The sequence below is a fragment of the Humulus lupulus genome, chromosome 6 (genome assembly GCF_963169125.1).
Source record: "Humulus lupulus chromosome 6, drHumLupu1.1, whole genome shotgun sequence".
In the NCBI taxonomy this organism is placed as follows: domain Eukaryota; kingdom Viridiplantae; phylum Streptophyta; class Magnoliopsida; order Rosales; family Cannabaceae; genus Humulus; species Humulus lupulus.
This window is the reverse complement of record NC_084798.1, coordinates 186,128,112-186,138,787: the sequence shown is the minus strand read 5'-3', so window position 1 is coordinate 186,138,787 and position 10,676 is coordinate 186,128,112. Positions and strand designations below refer to the sequence as shown.

At 38.1% G+C, this 10,676-nt stretch overlaps 1 protein-coding gene across 1 annotated transcript; it reads right to left on the bottom strand.

The window, feature by feature from the left end:
- Positions 1 to 5,426: 5,426 nt before the first annotated feature.
- Positions 5,427 to 7,415, bottom strand: LOC133782824 (triphosphate tunnel metalloenzyme 3). The gene is made up of 2 exons (XM_062222227.1): positions 6,505 to 7,415; positions 5,427 to 5,680 (listed from the first exon to the last, which is right to left on the bottom strand). Coding segments are annotated over exons 1-2 (606 nt in total). The 5' UTR covers positions 7,110 to 7,415; the 3' UTR covers positions 5,427 to 5,679.
- Between the last annotated feature and the right edge of the window lie 3,261 nt (positions 7,416 to 10,676).

Here is a 10,676-nt window from a genome sequence, read left to right as displayed (position 1 = left end):
ACCGTACTCATAATATTTATTAAATAAAGCTCCCACTTTATTTAGCGATTGTAGACAATTTTTATATTTATCTTGAATTAAATCAGTTTGTATATATATCATTATACATATACTTAATTCAAGACCACATCAAAAATATTGAATTTTCATGATAAATGACATGTATAATTAAATACAAATACAAGTGAAAAATATTAACTTTATTTAGTTAACAGTGATCGTTCATACATAAATACGCTTCAAGGGCACAAATCCCAATAGCGGCTAGTGTCGTGGCTTTTTGTGAGTTGGTTTTCCCGTCTAGTGGTCTAACCCTTTTTGCTCTAGTGGTTCTTCAACAATGGGCTTGCTTCTTAGATTGGCAACATGCTAAAGGGTTATTGCTGGTTAGCATTGTCTGGTGGGGACGTGACTAGTTTTGGGTGCTAGTTTGCTTTTGTTCTCATCAGAAGAGTGGAGGTGGTGGCTTCAGAATTATGTGGATGGGGTCAGAGATGTGTGGATATGGTTGTAGGTTGGCTTCACGGGGGAAGAGGGCTTCGATGGTGGATGGGTGACTGGGGTGCTGTGGGTTTCAACTATTTGTTGTTATTTGATTTGATTTTTCTGTTATTTAGTTGTTTAAATTTTTTAATAATGGTATTTATCACTCATCGTTTCACTATCCATCTGATGGAGTTTATTTAGTCTACATGCTTAATCTAATGTCTTTACATAATCTCACAGATAGTCCTTGTTGAAAAATAAGAACATGAAATATGATGATAATTTTCTAATAATAAGTATTAAGTATTACCTTTTATGTATCACGGTGTATTTAGTTTCTCAAGTGTTATCCTTTCAGCATATTTTTTATTGATTTATAGACATATATTGCATGTAAAATTTAAGAGTAAGTATACAAAATCATTAATAACTTTCAATGCACGTGCCAAATAGACCTTACCGCTTTTTTTTTTTTTTTTGTCTTAATGACCAAATCTTAGCTATCAAACTATTTGGATTACTAAATGATCTGATGCGAGAAATAAATTACATTATCTTATTCGCTCCACATACTTAGGTAATGTTTGATTGGGGTTAATGGAATGAAATAGAATGGAAAAGAATCAATTCTCATTCCATTTATTTGTTTAGTTGAATTTTAGAGTATTGGAATGGTTTTTCCACCATTTTGGTGGGATGACTATTTCATTTGAAAATGGGGGGAAAGACCATTCCAATGAAATATTTTTAAAAAATTAATCATTTTTTTTATCAATTTTTTATATTCATATTGAAGAATTTCCTCGTTTTTATACAATGGTCGCGCCCTGGATCTTGTCTGGTCACGGCCTCCCACTAAGAGAGTAACGGATATGGTAAAGATTGTTAGTGGTCGCGGCCTGTGCCCATGTCTCAACATGCGTTTTGGATGTCTCGACATTTATGGGTTTTATATCAAAAAATCAATTTTAACGGGATTTGTTGATATGGCTGGTTCTCTTATTAGAGATATATTTACCCATTTTGTTCATAACGTTTAAGATCGAATCAGAGAGTGCATTTTGTAATTGAGAGAGAGAGAGATATTAGCTCTTGGGGAACTAATCTCTAGGGTTTGTAACTTTCTTCTAATTGTTCTTGATACACAATTGGGGTTTGAGAGTGCTTCTTTAAATCTCTGTACATTACATTGGTGGCTGTAATCTCTTCTATTTTCATAGTGAATCTCGTCTAGGGCTTTGCCCTACCTTGGATGTAGGTAGCAAAAGCATCTTGCTTTTGTCTACTAAACCAAGTAAACTTGGTGTTGTGTGTTTATGCTTTTGTTCTAGTTTATTGTGTTCATCTTTCATCTATTGTCATTAGGTTTGATTCGAACATACTGGTATCAGATCCAAGTTGGTGTAATTGACTGGAAGATTGAAGTTCTTGGTTCAAAGGAGACAAGTTCTTGGTGTCAAAAAGTGGGTTCTACTAGAATAAATTTTTGTTGAAGACTTCCTGACCAGAAGCTCCTTTAATCATGTCAACCTCTAAATTTGAAGTAGAAAAATTTGATGGCAAGAACAATTTCAATCTATGGCGACAAATAATGATGGCACATTTGGGAAATCTTGGGTTGGATGATGCTCTTGAAGGTGAGTCCAAGATGGGGGATTCAATTAAGAACAAGGCTGAGATTCTCAAGAAGGCAAGGAACACAATCATTCTGACTTTGAGCAATTCAGTTCTAGAAAGGTAATCAAAGAAACTTCAGCTTGTGAAATGTGGAATAAGTTATAACAATTGTATATGACAAAGGCTTTACCAAATAGAATTTATTTGAAGCAAAAGTTTTATGGTTTCAAGATGGATGAGAATAAATCCATTGATGAAAATATAGATGAATTAACTAAGTTAGTTTCAGATCTGGAAAATCTGGAAGTTAAAATAGATGAGGAAGACCAAACTATTTTTCTTTTGAATTCTCTCCCTCGGCAATATGACCAACTCAGGGACACTATTAAGTACAACAAGGACACTTTGACTCTAGAGGAAGTGATAGGAGCTACTTACTCCAAAGAACTGGATTTGAAGGCTAATGGCAAGCAATCCAAACAGAATGGAGAAGGTTTGAGTGTTAGAGGAAGGACGGGGAATAGGGGAAATCACAAGAAAGAAAAGGAAGGTCTAGGTCACAGTCAAGAAATGGTTCTCAAAGATCAAAGGTTTGTTGGATTTGTAATAAGGAGGGTCATTACAAGAAGCAATATCCTCAGTGGAAGTCTAACAAGGATCAAAAGTTAGGAAAAGATACTTTTGGAATCACAAAAGCTGTCTCAGATGAGTTCAGTACAGTCGATGTTTTGATAGTCATTTTGGATGTCCCAGTCAGAGAGTAGCAGTTGCGGCCAGGAATGTTAGTGGTCGCGGCCTGTGCCCATGTCTCAACATGCATTTTGGATGTCTCGACATTTCTGGGTTTTATATCAGAAAATCAGTTTTGACGGGATTTGCTAATGTGGCTGGTTCTCTTATTAGAGATATATTTACCAATTTTGTTCATAACGTTTAAGATCAAATCAGAGAGTGCATTTTGTAATTGAGAGAGATTTCTATAGAGAGAGAGATTAGTTCTTAGGGAACTAATCTCTAGGGTTTGTAACTTTCTTCTAATTGTTCTTGATACACAATTGGGGTTTGAGAGTGGTTCTCCAGATCTCTATACATTACATTGGTGGATGTAATCTCTTCTATTTTCATAGTGAATTTCGTCTAGGGCTTTGTCGTGCCTTGGATGTAGGTAGCAAAATCATCTTGCTTTTGTCTATTGTACCAAGTAAACTTGATGTTGTGTGTTTATGCTTTTGTTCTAGTTTATTGTGTTCATCTTTCATCTATTGTTATTAGGTTTGATCCTAACAATTCTAATTAATTTTTATTCCATTCCACTCTTATTATTTTTCTGATTCTCATTCTTTTCCTCTATTCTCATTCTCTCCAACCAAACACCACATTTAATCCAATGTAGTAATGTAATCTAATTACTTGTCATTGTTGAGAAATAAAAACATGAACCATAGTGATAAGTCTTTTAATAGTAAGTATTAAATATTATCTTTTATGCATCTCGATGTATTTAGTTTTCTAAGTGTTATTTTTTTTGGCATATTTGTAACATAATGTACAAATATGTGCGAGGGTTAGTAAACCAAATGAGTGCGAGATAAATCTTAACTTTTTTTTTTTGTTGTCTAAATGATCAAATCTTATATGTGAAAAATGTTTGTATCTGATTAGGTGAAAAGAAATAACAAATCGTTTACATTCTTCTATTTGGTCCACACACAATAATGTCTTGACTTAATCTTATTGGTTGTCCTTATTAAGAGATAAAAACATAAATCATGACGATAAATTTTGTAATAATAAGAATTACCTTTCCTGTATTACTAGTGTGTTTAGTTTCTCGAGTGTAATATGAAATTGTTTTCTTTAATCAGTTAATTTTATTCGATTCCTCTTTTCTTTAGACATAAAATAATATTGAAAAAAAACACACACTGAGATCGAATGTGGAGGAATTAGTTTTTTTTTTTTTTTTTTTAGATGGAGGAATTAGTTTAAATTAAGGCTATATATTATTTTCCAAGTTGAGCTAATGCCCAATCCGAAATATGCAATTGCCAAGATTTGTGGTCACTTAATTTTAAAAATTGAAATAAGGTTAACGTTGTCAATAAATAGAACCAACAAGTTGGGGAAATCTATACAAGGAGGGAAGGGACCACAGTAGAGCTGTAAATGTGGGTTCAGGCCAGGCCGGCCCGGTCCACTTTCTATATTCGGGCCCAAATTTGGGCCCACTTTATTTTTGCCAAAAAATGTAAGGATGGAGAATTAAACCCTCTACCTCCTCCTTGACCATCAATGGACTTACCACCAATCCAAATATATTTATTTGTTTAGATTATAATTTTAGATATTTTTATATAATTTTTAATAATATTTTACACAAAATTATATCAAAGATAATTATTAGAATTTTAATACCTACTAATAAATGCTAAATTTAACTCACAAATCTTAAAATAAATTAATATAATTATAAAAATATAAACATTGAGAAAAATAAGACTTCTATTATCATTTTAATTTATTAATAATTGACAAATAAAAATTTATTATGATTATTAATATCAAAATATCGGGTTTTTTATCGTGTCGTGCTTTCAGGCTAGTTTGTTCGTGCTTTTGTGTCATGTCTTCGGGCTTATCGTGCCGTGTCGTGCTCAGGCCCATGTCGTGCCGTACTCAGGCCTATGTCGTGCTTGGCCCAAGCCCATATTTATTCGTGCTGTGCTAGAAAGTCCGGCCCGTATTTACAGTTCTAGACCACAGATGTTGTGGGGTCTAATATCTGCCTCCAGCGTTGTAGCTATCAAATGAATCTTACTATCTCACTCTGATAGATATGCAGTCATACATATTAAACAGAATATTAGGGCAACTCCAGTGTAGCAAAAGTACACAATTTACTTTTAAATAGTTTTTTATTTATTTTAAAATACTTCTTTTTTTTTTTTAAATAAAGAAATAAAGAGTGGCAACCTTCATATAAAATATTATTTATGGGATATAAAAAATTATTTTTGGGACCCACTTAAACCTTGCAACTGGAGTGGCTCCAGTGCAGATGCTCTCCATCTACCAGAGTCAACTAGCTTGTACGCATTTTTACTTGATAATAAATTATAAATTGACTGCCATACTAGCCTTGGTTCAATGCTACAAATGAAAAGCATTGAACTTGTTTCTATAATAGTTTTCAATGTATTTCATAGAGAGCTTTGAATAAAAATTTTAGGGATTTTAGACAACTTTCAACATTTCATGGAAAGTGGGAAAGTGTTCTAATTTGTACTCAAAATTTAACAATCATGGCATGGCAAGAAAGAAAATAATGTAAATTTGCCATTTATTTAGCAGATCTGTGCAAGTTCCACAAATGATCCAAACTCTGAAGTAGATAAAAATCTGGTATTGACTTTCATAGAGTATTAGAATGACTGGTACTTTTTAAGAGATATTAAGAAGAAGACACTGGAGTTGGAAAAGGAGAAATAAAATAATGATCCTCCAGCACTCTCCAACTCTATCAGCAGCATTTCTTCTTTCGACCCCAACGGTCCCAATCACATTCAATCTCAACTATCTGAAAAATGAAACCAAACAACTATATCAGAATTTGGCAGCAAGATCAAGGGTATTGATTTCACGCTCAATTAATGCATAATTACCAAAGACCAATGCAAGTTACAACTTACACAGCGTGAGTTTTATGCACTATTTACCATCTATCTTAACAAAAGTATAACAATCTCAGAAGATGATGTTACAAAATGACAGTTTGTAGAGGAAAAAGACAACAAAGTAATGGCTGACAGACACCTAGTTGGTGCTTCAGAAATGAACACATTGCACATTTATATCTTTGCCTGTCGTAATGTCTAATAATTTATAAGCTTAAGAGACTTGGTAAGGAATGAACAATCAGTGACTTGACGTACCCACATGGCCATCAAACAGGCAAGGGAACTTGAGATGAAAAAGGTCTAACTAGAATGGTTCATAAGGCACTAAATTGTAATCTAAAACATATAGAACAAAATAGGAACATCACCAGCTGAAACTATATCTAAATCATTATGAAATCTTTTATTCAATTGTGTGATGAAAAATCTCAGTAGCTTGCTATAGGCTTCAAGTTTGTCCATTATATAGAATATGTCAATATGCAACAGAAAAAGCAACCGATGGAACTGATAATTCTTAATCCTAAATCGACCAAAATCAATGGCAAACAACTATTATCAAATTCCATCGCATACAATGGCATTCAATCAATCAGTGCAATAATGGGTTTTTTTTACTAATGGTTGTATTTGTATTGAATTACTCCAAAATGAAATCAACCAACCAAGTAATGAACATAAAAACAAATAGGTTTTTGTCAAATATTTTACTGAATCCACTTACCATGGTAGGCTGGGTAGCTTCCCCGATCGGAAAATTGCAAACTTGGAAGCCTCTGAGTTGGAATACTCAATCCCATTCTCTTTCAAGAACTCCTCAAGCACCTTCTTGACCGCTTCAGGATCAGCACTCTCACATTCAATCTCATAACAAGTCCCAAACCCATACTTAGTCTCATCCACCTCCAACTTCAACCCTTTCCACTCATACACAACCCTCACATTTTCAAAACCCCCCAACCCCACAAACTCCAAAACCCCAAACTCCTCCCTCACCCTCTTCAAAACCCTGGACTCGACGCACCCCAGCTTCCCCACCTCGGCGACGCAGGCCCGACCCAGGGGCTCATCCAATTCCTCCTCGTCCTCCTCAACACGACTGATCCCATCCTTTAGAACCGCTTTGGCCTTGAGCGAGACCATGCATCGAGGATCCTTATCAGAGAAACGAATCCGGAGAACAGCTCGGCAAGAAGAGAGCTCGGCGGCTGCCCCATCGAAGAAGCAATTCTCCTGGCGGTGAGTGGTGACGAGAAACGGAGTAAGGAGCTCGCTGACACGGCGGTGGGCGGTGGCGTCTGGGAGTCGAAGCTTGACCTCGACCTCCATGGGGGTTTTAGAGTTTAAGGGTGTAGAGCTAGGAAGAAAGGCCGATACGGTTGGATTTGGAAGAGGGGTCCTTGGCTCGGTCGAGTTGTTGAAGGAGGGAAGAGGTGGCAGTGGTTGTCGTTGTGATGTTTCCGGCGGAGGATTCGGCGGCGCGTTTGCGAGAGGCTTCGAGTTCGTCTTTGTCTTCGGTTTTGACTTCGATCTTGGTTGGTTTTCGTCTCAGCATCTCTGCCAAGCCTTTTGGGCAGTAGCACTACTCTAATCTCTATCGGAAGGGACGAACGAGCGAGCGAGCGAGTGAGTGACTGAGTGAGATCGGTTCGATTTTTGGTCTTCAATTTCTGGGCCCTATTGTCAAAACTCTATGGGTTCAAAGTCCACTTCTTCAATAGCCCAATGGGTCGTTGTTAGGGAATTTTTTCATAAATAACTACAAAAATATTTTTTTTTCAATTATAATTTATACAGTTGGCAAAAATTTCTAATAAAAATACAGTATTTAGTGAACTTGAAGCTTGCTTGAGCAAGTTTCAATGGTAGTTCTCAAGCAGCGTATATATTTCATTGAGTTACAAAGTTTTTCCCTTTAAAGTCCAAACTTCTTACAAGGGATACCCCAACCCTATTTATAGAGGTTGGGGTTATTAATGCTAATTATTTATCATTAATACCAATTCCCCCATTCTGGGGTGTTAATGTTGAATTAATACAAGAAGGGCTATGTGAATGCCAAAAATCCACCAAAGAAAAAATCTATGATCCCTGGTTGAAATACATGGCTATGGGTCATTTAGTCCTACTATCGGGCTCAGGCCTATAGGTCTCACGATACCACGTTCTAACCAACACTCCCAAGTGCCCACGAGGCCTCCGCCTCACTGAAGACCAAATCTCCTTGCGCCCAGGTGCCACGCACCCTTGCGCCTCGCTGAACACCAAAGGCCTCGCACCATGGTCTCGCGCCAAGGGTCCTGCACCACCGCCTCGCGCACTGCCACCACGCCGCACCTCGCGCACTGCCACCATGTCGCGTGCCCAGCGAGACCCCCACGCCTCACGCGTAACCTTCTTGTCAGATCCCCATGAACCTCTTGAGACATGTAGCTCACTGAAGAGGCCCTATCCCATTTTGGGGGAGGTGCCACCAGCAAGATGCACCTCACACGTAGGTTCCAAAGGAATTCCCAAGTATGCTTACTTAGCCAAATATTGAGGAGCTCAAGACGTAAATGCAACCCCATTAAAGTGGTGGAGTGGATGGAATTCACGTACAGGTACGGAAGGTACAAACAAGACAAAAAGAACCAAGGTAATGTACAACACCCATACCCTTCAAGTAGTGGCTGTATAAGAATGGTACATGGAAAGTACCCCCTTAGCACGCCTATGAGGTTCGTACCCGACAAATAGTGGATGTACAGCATGGTACCATGGCAGGAGTACTTTGGCAGACCCCTGACACATACCGGAGTCGACCACCACTCCTTCGACAACACTACAACCTATAGCCTGGATATGCAGCTCCTTGTCTCTTCAGGACCACAATGTACCAAGAGCCATTCGAGTTCACCTATATATAGAGCCTCACTTCATCATTGATAGGGGTTAGAAAATACATTGTATACTCAGGCTATTAAGCAATATAAGAATGTTTACTCCATTGTTGATCTGCGTGTAATTTTTCCCTAAGTCTATTCTAAGTCCTTATCTAGCTATCTTCTTACTAACCTTCTAGTTTTCCGACCTAACATCGTTGACGAGTTCTCACTGTCAACAGGCTGCACTAAATAAAGACTATGGTCTAGGCGGATTGCACAAGGCCCATTGCAGAAAGTCGTGTACCAACTTTATAGGGAACATACCTCTCACTGTTAGGGTGCGACGCACGTTTGCCCGTGTAAGGCAATGTTGTGAGAAATTCCAATTGTCGATGGTACGAACTCGCAACATTAATCGAGGCTCACCAAAAGTTGTCAGATGATCTTCTGGTGGCCCATACCCGCAGTGGCTGACACCTGACATCTACTCCAGGTCTGAGGACCAGAATCCTAGACAGAGAGATGGGCGAGTGAAGAGAGCCTCTCGGGACGTGGCCTCACCTGGAGATCCTCGCCTCGAGGACAGGCCTTGGGGTGTGGCCTCACTTGGAGATATCCATGACTTGGAGATTGGCTCGGGACATGGCCTCACCTAGAGATATCCTCGCCTCGAGGGTAGACCTCGGGGCATGGCATCACTTGGAGACATCCACGACTAGGCCAGACTAGGCTTCCTCGAAGAGTTCACACTCCGAGAACTTTAGGAATTGTCGCTAATTACTCATAATTGCCACGTGTCGGGTGGCGAAAACATGGACAACATTTTGCCCCCCAAGTCTGAACTCATCCTTGGATAGTGGAGACTTAGACTGAGGAGAAATTTGAAAAGGTCTTCATGTTAGGAACGAGTTTCCTAATACGCAGCGGAATGGTGGTGGGGTTGGCCCAGTGTACAACAAAAAATTTATAACATATTTAAACTACCTTTAAATATGTAGATCCATTAATATACATACACTAATCATAAGCAATTTAAGAATAGAAAGCATACCTCTTGAAGCCTATCAAGTGTCCTTGCTATCTTTTCGTATTTAGAACGATCTTCCTATCCAAGCTGCTCCCAGGTACTCACACCAAGATCTTCCAAAGCGTTCTCTACACCTCAAGAAGTGTGTGGTCACTTAGAGAATGAAAGATAGTTTATTTGTGATTCTACTTGATGTACTCAACACATGAGATTAAAAGAATAGGCCTGAGAATTGGTTCTTTATTTTTCAGGGAGAGAAAAATATCGTTCTATTTTCACAGAGCGAATAGACTGAGTTGTCTTGGTTATCTGTATATTTTCTGATTAGTCATACTTAAAAGAAAATATTCAAATTTAAAAAATAAATCTGTAACCAACTTAGAATTTACCTTTTGTTGACGTGGTTCTTTGGCAACAGATAATTAATAGAATAAAGAGTGGGATTAGTGCTAAGTAATGAACCGTAATAGATGAATGATCTTAAAGTAAAATGGTAACACGAATACTTGTTTAGGTGGTTCAAAGGTTAAAATCCTTCTAGTCCACCAGCCTATATTATTGCTCTCTTTCTGATATTCTTTACAGGGTATTTCTTTACAAAATAGAATCCAACCCCTTGCAACTGCCAGGGTCTCCATATTTATAGGGAGAGGGCACCTAGGGGTTGGCAAAGGGGGGTCATCCCGTGACCTTCTTACCCATCATCTCACTTCTGTGACATTCATGATTAATTCCTAAAATCTGACAATGAAGTGTGGTCTAATCAATAGGTAAGGGGGATAATGGGCCGCATGACCCAACCCAGTCGTGGGTGCCTGAAAACGCACGTTTATGATGCGTGTCTGAGAATTCAGGGATATATCAGACACATGATGTCTGATATATGCACGTTTACATTGCATGGTTGATTTTATAAGGGGTCAGAGGTGCCAACTCAAGCTCGTACCTCGAGCTTGATGTATTCTTAGCCCGTGGTGTCCATACCTCTGACCCGACTCCTTA